Source organism: Pogonomyrmex barbatus, unplaced genomic scaffold (genome assembly GCF_055798465.1).
Source record: "Pogonomyrmex barbatus isolate J1 unplaced genomic scaffold, ASM5579846v1 scaffold2, whole genome shotgun sequence".
NCBI lineage: Eukaryota > Metazoa > Arthropoda > Insecta > Hymenoptera > Formicidae > Pogonomyrmex > Pogonomyrmex barbatus.
The window spans coordinates 5122113-5135876 of NW_028297116.1; the positions used below are offsets into that span (position 1 = coordinate 5122113).

Consider the following 13764-nt stretch of genomic DNA (forward strand, 5'->3'; position numbering starts at 1 on the left):
ATCGTTTGTGCAACGATTAGAATTGAATAACAGAACAACGTGACTTCTTGCAGTAAAATTATGTTTATAGATTCGTACCGAGATCTAATGAAGTAAACTTTAGGTCAAGGTTAATTATATGTTAGTTTGGAATTCATTACTGATGTAACAAGAATACATTTTTTTTAAATTCGTTTCTACGATATAAGGATCTTCTCATGAATCACTACGATCAAAATCGACTGCAATCTAATTAACCTATCGTTTCCCAAAAAGGGAAACCGCGATAAAAAGAAAAAAAAAAAACCTCGATTGTTCCTCTCATCGTTCGGCGGTCGTGGCTTAATTTGGCAAGTCTCTCCTCTCGCGACGTCCTCTCGAGTCTCTCGACGAGGGAACGATCTCGGAGAAAATCGATCCCTCGTGATTGCGCGATTTGTTCTACGAAGGGCTGACGCGTCACAATTATAACATTCGGCTATCTGGGCATAATGGGCCGTAACTATATCGTTACTTCGAACGTAAGGATCTTTTGTTCGCGATACACGTATACCTCGTCCTCCCCCGTTAAGGTGTGGCCCCTCGTTAGGCCGGCAATAAAGCGTATCGCGCAAGGTCTCGACGGCACACGCTCGAGTTACGCTTCGGATGCGTCGAATTGCAGCGGGCTGTCTTGCGAGATAAAAACCGAATCGATGTTGTACGCGCTTCAGACGGCAGGAAGATATCGGCGGCCATGGTTCATAAAGCTGATTAACTCAACGACTTGCTGTCGTTCTGTCACGCCAATTTCTTCTATTCGCGTGATAAACGGCAAAACATCGCCGTACAGTTCAAGTCCACCGTATTTATTCCGTCTTTAATTACGCGGATTAGCGAATCTTTCTTCCTTCAGTTCCAATTGTTTTAAAATTATGAAAATTCTTTTAACGCGTTATATGTATTATTTGTCGTATTATTTATGTATTTATTATCGTTTATAATTTTGATGATACATAATCGTGAAAGGAATGATCGAAATCGATCGACGACATCCAGAGGCAGTCAAGATCCACGTGCGCATTCGGCAATCGTGTAACGTCACGATTTTTCAATCGTTCAGTGTCCAGGCACATCCCTCATAATGTGACTTCCACATCATTAATCATTAACAACGAGGGAGAACGATTCTTATTTGTGACGGGAGAGGAGCGGGATACGCTTGTCTTGAAAAAGAATTAAACGAAACTTTACACTCTCATATATACGTACATCATACATAATCTCGTACAATAGTTTAAAATTCTTTTTTTTTTTCCATTTAAATTTAAACGAGCGCGCATCGACAGTCGCGTTGTCAAAATCGAACGTCCTCGAGGAAATTTCTCTTGAACCGCGCGCGGTCTGTACGCGAACTGACAATTCAGCGCCCGTCTCGCGGTCTTTGTTAACGGTAACTAGACTTTTTTTCATCCCGTCCGAGTTCTCTCGAATTATTCCCCCGAGCGCTGATAATTAATGATCCAGAAGCGGTTGGAGCGCATGTGCCACGCTTCTTTTCTTATAATACGCGCGATTATGCAGATACACCTCCGTCTGGTCCCTGTGTGCGTGTGCACACAGATGCACTCGCGGGGTAGGCAGAGTGTGGGAGAGTTCGCAGGTCACCGGTCTAACGAACAATGCGCGATTTCGTTGTGCCGTCGTCGTGGACGACTTTTTTTACAAGCCGTGCTCATCACGCGTTCACCGCGTCTCTCCCCGTGTACTCTCCCCGTGTGCCTGTGCGACACTCACGTACGTGTGCACGGGTAATGCGTGCACGTGTACGTGTATGTACTTCTGCGCGTGTGTGTGTGTGTGTGTGTTTCGAGTAAAAGGAACGATTCACGACCACGACGAGGTATAAAACTCGTAGACTCGGAACGGCGAGAGAGAAAGAGCGGCGTCGTTCCGCCGGTCTTTATATTGTTGTGCATACGCGATAAATAGGTAGATGGTGGAGATAAAGTGAGCAGGGTCGTTACTTTCGTTTTAACGCGATTGTGAGTTCATTAACATTTCCCCGATGGTACGCCGCGCTCTAACGGAGAAGGCGTTATTTTTCGTAGGAAGAGTCTCTCCACCGAGTCTCGTCGTTAAACCGCGTTCGCGAGACCACGTTATGAAATGTGATGCGTGCCATTAGTTAAGTAGAGTATATGTCTTTGTTGAATTCTACTTGCGTCATCGCACTGAATTCATCATCGTTCATATTATTATTCGCTCAAACCGGAATAATGATTAATCCGCTTATCAATTTTATCACGGCCTATGCAAACGCTTCCTCTCGGCGTATAAAAATTTTTTTTTTTTTTAACTAATTAGGAAGATATTCGCTTGCTACTTTGAAATGTATTAATTTTTTTTTAATTAGAAGGATTTTTACTACTTGCTGTTATTATTTTTATTATTATTTTTTAACGTATCGAGTTCATTGAAAGATACAGATATCAAATGTACAAAATTAGGAGATGATCCCATCTGACACAATGCTCACATCATTGTTTATCAAGTGCTATTTTTCTTTCTCGGAAAGCCCGATGTTATTTTTCTGACGTAACGTCGAACGACGAATACTCCGTCGTGAACAATCAAATGGAGTCCATCATGACCTTAAAGCCTGTGTGCTGAACTACGAATTGAGGAACTAAAAATTAAGACCAATAACTTTTCTTCTTCTGGCTGGTCAGATTCCAATCTTCAATTCGCAATCTTTAATTCGTAGTCCAAGACAGGCTCAAAATCTCGAACGCGATTCTAAGTGGCCGACTATCGATTTCGTTTAAGACGAGAATTCCGGATCCCGATGTGGACCGTGGATTCTTCGGTCAGAGATAATGACCTTCCGGCGTCGAGTCGAGAACATTCGTGAGGCAGGTTTTAATTTTCAAGAGGCCGCCAGGCTGCGTCGGCGCTCTTTCACTTTCTCTCTCTCTTTTTCTCTCTCTCTCTCTCTCTCTCTCTCTCTCTCTCTTTCTCCCTCTCGTTCGTATTCCGTCTCTTCCTCTACTACCCTGCCTCGGCAGACAGCAGCTGTGCACGCTGACCGGGCGTTTCATTCGATTTGGCACGTGCCACGAGGCTGCCGGCGTCGCCGTCGTTGTCGCTGCTCCTGTTACTGGTCGCCGCCGCCTTCATTGCTCACCGTTACTGCCGCCTAAGCGGCCGGCGGTTCTGGCAGTTCTCGGCACCTGTTTCACAGCTGATACGCGGCTGCTGCTACTTTTGCCCGCCCGATATACCATAACTTGTGCATCGTTTCCCCCGGCGTCATCGCTTTCTCGCGCGCTGCGGCTTCCCCTTCCTCCCCCTCCCTTTCCCTCCCGGTCCCGAGATACTTTCTCGAAACGTCGTAGCTGCCGAAATTTCCTTACCTGTTGATCCATTAATTAACAAACGCGCTCAGCCTGCGTCATCGGGTTCGAAGGAAATTATATTTAGATAGAAAATGTACTTGGGGGGGGAGGGGGGGAATATCGGGGGAGATATATCGAGACTTTATAGTCGTTGATATTTTGTCTGTTTTTAGTTTAATTTAGAAATCTTGTCTATAATTTAATACAGAGGAAGATACAGATCTGAAAATAATTTTATCGAGCCTTTTGAATTGTTACACATATACGTTCAAATTGATTGCTGCGAAATAAAAAATTTTGTAATGTTATTATCATGTTTATACGATAAACAAAATTATTTTCAGATCTATATCTGGCCAAATTTTTATATTTACCAACAATCAATTTGATCAATCATTCGCAAGGAAGAAACATGAGTTATGCGAATAGGAGACATTTCAAGAATTCATTGAAACTTCTTATTTTTTTAATAACATCAACTTATTCATGTTAATGTTTTCAATTTAAATTAGGAAATTTCTAGTTTAAATTAGGAAATTAAATTCAGGAATTTAAATAATGGAAATTTAAAAATCGAGTTTTTTAATCATCGAGCCATTATTATACATTTTTATAGCAGGAATAATAAGTTAAAAATTAATAAATTTGTTTTTTCATGTTTACACGCAACAATTTGTAGCCGTTCTTATAGAAAAAATATATTGCTACGACCTAATGAATTTCACTTTTAAATATATACTACATGTCATTATGCGGTCGCAAAACTGTGTTAATTGTAACACAGTTAGTTGCATACAAGTTTGTTGATTCAAAATAATAATCGATTTGCAATCGTAACAAGGACATTAGGCTAATTAAATAAACTTCTCGTAACGACACGCTCCGTTCCTCCAAGTCCAAGTCGCATTTTTAGGCGGTCGCAATGTGACCTGAAACCTAAAAACGACTGGTTTTGGTAGAAAAAGAAAAAGAGAGAGAGAGAGAGAGAGAGAGAGAGAGAGAGAGAGAGAGAGAGAGAGAGCCACGCGCCTCTGTGTGCAGCGTGAGGGCCAGCTTCAGGCTGCACTCCCACGCTCATCGTCCATGAAACACGGGGTGCGAGGTGCAGCTACTACACGCGAGCCTCGCAGGTGTACTTAGAATATGCAGGGTCTGTCCCTACGGCCCTATTAACGATGCCACGGTCGCCACATGGACACGGGAGTTATGGGAAAGCAGGAGGGATTTCGCGGGTAATTATTTTTACGGGAAAGTGCGCTCAGACGCTCCGCTGATATAATAATCGTCGAATTCTCGGTATCTCTAAATAGGATTATCGCGTGCACATGTGGCTATCAAATTTGAACGTGACTGTATAGTCAAAAGCAGTCTTCTCGAAACTTTTGATACCTAAACGGAAGGAACGGATTTTGCTAGCGTATCTGAAAATCTGACTCCATATAGATCTAAAAAATAATTTTGTTGGAATTAATTTTGTTGGCATTAAAAGAATCGCCCGCTGCTCAATCATGATGATAAAATACAGCACAAATTTTGTATATCTTAGCAATCGATTTAAACGTGCATATAAATATTTTGATAGTTTAGTAAAATTATTTTTAAATCTGTATCTGGCTAAATTTTGACGCTTTAATAAAACTATTCTTTTCTTTGTAGTCGCAATGTATTCTAAAATCAGAGATAAGAAAGTAAACTGATCTTATTTTAAACTGATCTGTAATTGTCAGGAGATATGGAATTTTAAAACTCATGTTTTTTTAGTTTTTTGTAGAAGATCTTTTAGAACATATGGGCATAAAATACTTTGCTTTAATATAATAAAACTTTTCGAATAAAAATACAATTATAATAATGTTTTTACTAATTTCTTTTAATTTTAATGAGAGAGAAAAAATTTAGCATAAAATAATATGAATTCATACAACTCTTAACTTTCATGTAATTTTCATAACTTTTACATCAATAACTTAACAAAACTTACGATGTCTTCTGAAAATAGATAATGTAATTCGTATTGTTACCACCGCTGTTTCTTCACATTATATACAACATTAAAAAAATTAACCTTGCTGAAATTAACTTTAAAAAGGTGGTTCCGTATTCTCAACTTCCATTCCGTAATTATTCAATTAAAAAGAATTAAGCAAAATTAACGATACCTGCTGGGTGCGACACTTGTGCGGCAGGGACCACCTGTTTTTTTTTCCTTCATTATTAAAACGTAAGTGTGGGAATGTGGGGTGGCGACGCGTCACATGCGCGATAGAATGCTGTCGTTTCGACGTAAAGGCCGGTGGATTATGATAATTCGTCTATTCGTCCTCTATCACCCGCATTTTATCGCATTCTACGTATTCTAAACGCAAGATCAATTCTAGGAGACGTTAATTGCATCGGCTAAACCATTTAGAGAGAGAGAGAGAGAGAGAGAGAAAGAGAGAGAGAGAGATCTAATAAGTACGACAGGTCTCAACGATAGTAATTCTGGCAAGCCACCTGGTTTCACTTTAATCGATATAATGCAGTCGATATCATCTGTTTCTTATTGATATTCCATAAGTTCTAACTTGAAATTAACGACTAAATCCTCTTCTCTTAAATTGTCGATATCGCATACAAAAACATTTCAGCGACTTTATATTTTATTAATTTAATTTAAATCGGAAAGAACGCTTTTGCTGAAATATCTAAAAATTTGGTTGATCAGTTTTAAAAATTATTTTGTCAGATTATCAAAATATTTATACAAGACATTCAAATTGGTTGCTAATATAGATAAAATTTTTGTAGTATTATCATCACGCTTAAACAGCTTCTTACATTTAATTTTGATATCCAATGAACAATTATTTTCAGATATCTATATCTGGTCAAATTTTTAGACATCTCAGCAAAATTATTCTTTCCATATGTTTCTAATAATGTAACTAATGAGATTGTAAATTTTCTAAATTGAAAGCTTACTTTAATTGATTCATGTTTTCGCTCGTTTTGATTTATTCCGTCTTTATATTCGTGACAAATGATGATTTATAATAATGAATATTTATCCTAAAAATGATTGCTTACCAAAATAGCTTACCAGTTGAACTTAATTATTATTTACTGTTATTGTATTATTTTACATTTTTATTTTTTGTTGCCATTATTATAGTTCGTTTCTCGGCTTTAAGATAAACATAATATGAAACATAAAATGGAACGTTATTCAATAGCTGGAAATTCGAGTAGCCAACATAAGCCTTGAGATAAGATGTATTGATCATCCAACTGCTACTCTCTTTCGTTTGGTTAACCCCCAAGTTTTTATCTTCCTTTATTTGATAAAGATACTTTGTAAAGATACTTCGTAATACAAAGTATTAATTACAAGGCAAGATAATTAATCAAGAGTTAATTGGAAACGAATTTATTCAAAAATCGCAAATGAAAAGACTTAGAAATTGAGATCTGGAATTCATGGAAAATTTATGTTCTGCTTTTCTTTGTATATAGAGAAATTTTCAAGATAGAACAAAACTTTTTACTTAAAAAAAAAAGAAAAGATTTAAACGAATTAAAGCTAAAACTAAAGCTAAAGAGGTTCAGGTCTCGAGCATTGTACCGTATCGCAGAGGTGTCGCGTAAACGAGGCTGATTCGCGTCGCAACAATTCATTAATTTGACGATCGCTGATGACGAAAAACGTCGCTGAATGTAGCCAACGGTGGTGATTCGAACGCCACTCGTTCACCGAGCTCCAGCCTCCGGCGATGGTAGCTCGCCGTGCGGCCCGGGCTCTCTCCCGCGATCGTAGAGCGGAAGTCGAGAATAGGCGGAGTTCGTTCGGACCAATCATCGAGATACGCACCGCCCACGTGTCAGCAGTTCCTCCCAGCGCTAGTGTTGGGCGCCGCGACGAGATGCGCGGCGATGCAGCATCTTTCATCCTTCCTCCTTGTTGTTATCTGCAGACATTGCGACGTCTGTGATAATTGTGATAAATATTAAAAAAAAAAAAAAAGAAAGTAAAAAGGTACAATTAACGAAAAGAAAATGCGAACAAATGGAAAACGGAATATTAAAATTTTATAAGACGATTTTAAGCAGCACATTCTCGTGAGATTAAATTATCTAGATAAATTATATAAATAGCGAAGATGTGCTTTATCTTATTATACTGAAATATATATCTTATCTTTTGTCTTATTAAAAAAAGAATCATCAATCTATTGAAAATAATGTGAATTTAATATAAAGCACAGATCAACTATATTATATCATCGATGCCAATAGAAAGACCTTTTTAGTTATACAAATTTGTAATTTATAACAAAAATAGAGATGTATTTCTTTTATAAGAATAAATTTTTACTTAATCAATAGATATTTATATTTCAAAATTATTGATATAAATATCTTATAATATTTTTTATCTAAATAAAATTAATCTATCTTATTTTATCTGAAATTTAAAAAAACAAAAATTTTTTTGTCTTATCTAAGATATGTTTATATATATATATTTTATCATATCTTCATTGAGATATCTTCGAAATTTTCTATAAACGAAACAGTAAGCCTGAGCTGTTAATAACTGTTAATAACATTAGAATATTATTTACTTCTTTATCTTCTTATACATTAATAAATATGCCCACACACATATATGTTGGTATGTCCATTTTTCCTTTGAGTTTATGCAACATAAATGTACGGAATTTGAAATATTTATTAGTCAAGCTGACATATTCTTTGTTATTTATTAAGACAATGTAATGCAATACGAATCGTTTCTTTCAATTTTCAGGCGGCTACAATCACCTCCGTAGTCCCGTGTGCCAAGACGAAAGTCAAAGAGACGAAACGTCACCTCCACCCCACAGCCATAGCACCCAACCACCGACCTCTCACTCTAGTACTCCTAACAGTAATAACAACAACAACAATAACAACAATGCCAACAACGCGTATATACATCTACGGAATTTAAATCAGCTCAAAACGGAATGTAAGTCTCTTATTTGTTTTTCTGTCGAATATCATGTTCATCAGACATTTTATTTTCTAGAAATTTATTCATTTATGCAAACACCTTTGTTTATTTATAAAATATACACGATATGGAATAATTTTTTTTATATTTAAGAAAAATACAATCAAAACTATTTTTTCATAAAATTTGTTTATTAAGACGCATTTTATGTATATTACGCTAGTTCACATTTTATATTTTTTATGTTTTTTATATTTTATTCAAACATAGTTATTATAAGAAATTGTTTTTTAATTTCTTGATTTATTTTTAAATTACTTCCTAAATATGATTTGTCATAAATTCCTGTTAAAATACGTAATTTTAATCGTTGTTCTATGAAATTTTATCAAACGAAAAGAGAACCGAGTCGAAGAGATATTGGGTGCTTTCCAGCTACGAAACACAATGATACACTGTGTTACACAATATCAACTTGTAGCTGAAACACTATTTAGCTTTTTTATTTTACCGAGTGCAGAACAATCATTTAACGAATTTTTTCAGCCCATACTAACTCCCATAAGATCATCGATTAATGATTTTATATGTTGTCGGTGGTATAGTAAGTTTACAATTTTACTTTATTTAAAATTATTTAATTTTATTAATCAGTTAAAATTAATCAGTTAAAATTATTAAATAATTTTTATATAGAAAATGATATCCGCTCCAGTGATATCAAATGCAAAAATGTTGGCATCCATGAAGTGATACAAAACAATACGTACACAGCATTTTAGCTATGTACGATTGTATCGACGACTCGTGGCATAGTTGGAAAGCACTGGGTTGTACACTGTGTGTTACACAGTGTCGCCTGTGTACGTTTGCTGAAAAGCACTCATAATTTGTAAAAATTTTACAGCGAACTACACCAATCATCACATCACCGAGCATCTTCAAGGCGGTGGCGGCGGCCTCGGCAGCGGGGGCGAGCTCACCGGAGCGGGTAGCAACGAGAGCGACTTGAGAGTTAGCGCGACCGCCACAGAAAGTTACATGACGCCGGCACATTATTCGGGCTATGACGAGGCGTCTGAGTATCACAGCTTGTCACAGGATCACCAGGCGCCACATCCGTACAATTTGGACAGCTCGTCCGACTTCTACGGCGCCAGTGGAATCCATATCGAACCCAAGTATCAGCCGTCGCCGTTCAAGAACTATCCTCGAGGTTCGTGCAGGATTCGAAATTTGGGGACTATATGAGAATAAAAAAAAAAAAAAAAAATATAAATTCTCCAAATACTATGATTAGTACACAAAATATATACAAAATGTTTCTAAATATCTTTGACACATTTCTAAAGCGAACTCTTTACCATAAATAAAGCCAAATTTTTTGTTTATTATAATGTCAAAAATTAACTCTGAGGAGACTATTATAAGAAATTTAGAAACATGCTGTATATTAAAATATATTATCAATTAAAATTAAAATTAAAGATTAAAGCTCTAGTTTTCTTCTTTGTTTTTCTCATGTATTTATATTGGACTAGAATTTTATTAATATTGAAATGAGATTTTTTTTTTTCTTATTGTTATCTTATTTTTTCTTATTATATTATCTTGATAAAGCTATTAGCTTATTGTTATTCTATTTTTTCTTATTATATTATCTTTTTTCTTATCTTTTATTTTCTTATATATATATATATATCTATTCCACAGGACGCTATCACGAGGGTTACAGTGAGAGCGGTGGATACGGGCAATACGATGCAACGTCGTTCCAAACGGTTCCCGGAAGCGGGAGCGGTGCTGGAGGCGGCGGCGTCGGCAGTGACCAATGGGGTGTCGGACTTGGGGATCACCTGCCTCATCATCCCGCGTTTCTTGCGGGACTCGGGCCACGAGACTCTTCCAATCCTCATCATCCCACATCCATCGGCAATAATGCCGACCAAAAACCATTGCTGCAAAGCTCAATGTTAACCGGTTATCCAGGTAAATATTCACAATTTGTCTATATATTTCAAACTTATAAATAACTTAAATATTTTACGCTAAATATTTTTTATTTATTTTAGTTGTTTTATTAATGTTAACATTAAGTCAATTAAATATATCTCTTGTCAAAAAAAATGTGAGTACACATTTATTTCTTCGATTAAAATAACAAGAACAAATAAGCATTCAAAAATATTTTTTTGATATATTATAAAAATGATATTAATAGTTTATATTTTTTTATTTATATCAATAAAAATTTTTAAAAACTTATTTGTTACTTTTAATCGAAAAAAATGTGTATGTTTAAATTTTGACGAGCAATATTTATAAAATGACATTTTTTTTTAGGTGGTGGTCCACCATGCTTTACTGGATCCGGTCCGATTCAGCTTTGGCAATTTCTGCTGGAGCTCTTAACTGACAAAACATGTCAAGGTTTTATCTCGTGGACCGGCGATGGCTGGGAATTCAAACTAACCGATCCGGATGAAGTTGCTCGTCGTTGGGGTATTCGCAAGAATAAACCCAAGATGAATTACGAGAAACTGAGCCGAGGCTTACGCTATTACTATGACAAGAACATTATACACAAAACTGCTGGCAAGCGATACGTATACCGCTTTGTATGCGACTTACAAAGTCTACTAGGGTAAATATAAATATATTTATAATTAACAATTTTAAATATACTTTGCGTATTATGTATTATGTATTATTGATAAGTTTACATATATCATTTTTATTAAATAATATATTTTAATAAATTCATATAGGATCTGTATTTTTCAAATTATATTTAACATAGTTATCAAATCTTTGTTGAAAGTTGAAAGTATAATGTTGATTATTATATCATTTTTTTTTTGTTTACAGATACAGTCCTGACGAGATACACGCAATGGTAGACTTGAAACCAGAGAAGAAGGAAGAAGACTGAGCTTTTTGTTAATGAACACGTGCTTTAGGACTGTGTCACACTGATAAACAAAATGTAATAATAAAATTCGTCGCATTGCATGTGCAAGAGAACGAAGGAAAATGAAAGGACAAAGTATCCATACGATAAAATCGCTATGAAATAACTATATTCAGATGCAGAAGACTGTGATAGTCCGTCTTCTTTATTCAGATGTAAACAAATCGAATCGGTCATATGTACCAAAGACAGGGTCTGCATACCATTGGTGCCTAAAGTTGGAATAAATCGCGAATTTGTTTGTAAGTGATTGATTTATGACAGCAGATTTTAGAAGATATTTATAGGAATAACTCGTCAATTTATATACACACATATATATATATATATATAAATATATATATATATATATATATATTTTTAATGTTACATGATTTTTCAACGCTATACTAGCGTCAAGATACTTGGTGATGCCCCTAAATTATTTATGTCTCATCATTTTAACATGTGTGTTATATCTCGTTGATAGATGACTCGATATGTGATTGTTATTACCATAATTTTACAGTAAATTCATTATATACTATATAGCGAGCTTTTCCATTCGATATCTTCATGCTTTTTTTTCTATGTATAGATTAATTTAGAAATTAAATTTCAATTACATTTTTCTTCCAAGCTCGCTTCTCCAAAAGAAAAAAACATGTATTTTATATTATTTCTTATAATTATTGAATATATCTAGTATGTGCTCGCGATATATTAAATATGTTTAATATATCAAATCATAATAAAAATTCTCTGTTACAAATGTAATCTGAAAACGAAGCGTAAATTTAAAAAAGCGTTGCTAATGAAAAGAGTATGCTGTTAATTTATAGAGTCTTTCATAAAAATTATGTTAAAACTATGTATAAAACTCTGTTTTTGTTCAGTAAGATAATTTCATTGAAAGATTGTACATTTACAACTTTAAACACAATGCAGATAAGTAATTTACTTGATGAGGAAAAGGAAAGGGCCATGTGCAACCAGTGTTCCATAATTGCTATATAAAAAGAATTCTATTTATATTTTCTGAAATTGAAATTATGCATACGTATTGTATTGAAAGATGATGTATATGATGATTAATCTATTTTTTGTACTGAATTTTGTAAAAAATTTGCTCTACTCAAAATATCAAATGCTTTATTTTACAATATATCCATAAATATTTATTGAGTATAAATATTTATATCCATAAATATTTATATCCATAAATATTTATTGAGCAGATTTATTGAGTTAAGTTCAATTTTATCTCAATTTTTGAACACTGGATGATGCAATTGTATCAAATTTATAGCGATATGCGTACATATATTGCTATAATTATATATACAATTATTTTACGTAATACGCGTGATTAATGGTTTTATCAGAGAAAATGTTACTTTGTAAATGATACGCAGATATATTCATAGCATAAAAATTGACGAATCGGAGTAGAACAATATACTTCGTGTTTTCCTCATGTGTCTTATATCTAATATATATATATATATATATATACACATATATATGTAACATATATACATATATGTACATATATGTATGTACATATATATATGTGTGTGTGTGCGCGTGCGTGCGTGCGTGCGTGTGTGTGTGTGTGCGACTTAAACTATTTTTATATCCGCTGTGTTTGTTAAGTTTCCATGTACCAAAATAATTTAAACTATAAGTGATAAGAAGAAAACTGTAATGTCTTTATACATAATTAACAGTATACTAATTTCAAAAACCGTTCGCAAATTTATTATATTGACGAGGATTGTTAAGGAAAAAAATATAACTGGTAGCGACTTTATTGAGATCTCTCATTAAAGCTACCGAGATCCTTTTAGTGCGATAATCGTTACGATTAAAGTTTCTCCTAGTTGCGTCCTCGCCCGGAAAGGGAAAGGGATGTTAAATAAATTATATTAAATACTCTTAGAACCACCTGCCGAACGCAGGGCGGAGGAACGTGTAAAGTTACTCGAATGTTAATATTAAGTTATCGCGGTCTCGGCATTTGTTATTAAAGAAAAGAGAGAGCCATACTTCTTTCCCAGGATTATACATAGCATTTTGAAGGAGATACGAATGCAGGAACTTTTTAGTAGATGCAATAAGAAAAAAAAAAGAATAAAGAGATTTTTATAAATACATTCGCGACTGAGCGCTATTTATTCTTTTTCCTCCACTCGATTCTTTCTGAAAATCCAAACGTTCATTTTGTATTGCTTTCGAATTGTTATGATGCAGAAATCTAAAATCGCCTGCATTATAGTTTGCACAGCAGTAGACCTTTTTATGTTCTACATGTCTTCAAGACTATTCGTTTTTATCCCATATACGCATTTTGTACATTTTTGTATACGCTATATATATATATATATATATATATATATATATATATATATATATATTTGTATTCTTTTTATGTAGAAAACTTTCATTTATTATATGTAATTCGTATATATGTTATATATTTC

General features: G+C 34.6%; 1 protein-coding gene across 9 annotated transcripts in view; it reads left to right on the forward strand.

Annotated features, from left to right (window-relative positions):
• Positions 1-13437, forward strand: part of pnt (ETS transcription factor pointed) — a 115176-nt gene extending 101739 nt beyond the window's left edge. For all 9 annotated transcript variants that reach the window (XM_089077279.1, XM_089077280.1, XM_089077278.1 and 6 more), the window contains 5 exons: positions 8146-8346; positions 9239-9547; positions 10045-10320; positions 10675-10975; positions 11200-13437. In XM_089077279.1, the coding sequence (XP_088933405.1) occupies positions 8146-8346; positions 9239-9547; positions 10045-10320; positions 10675-10975; positions 11200-11263 (1151 nt within the window). In that variant the 3' untranslated portion in view covers positions 11264-13437. The remainder of the gene's footprint in view (positions 1-8145; positions 8347-9238; positions 9548-10044; positions 10321-10674; positions 10976-11199) is intronic.
• Positions 13438-13764: the final 327 nt, after the last annotated feature.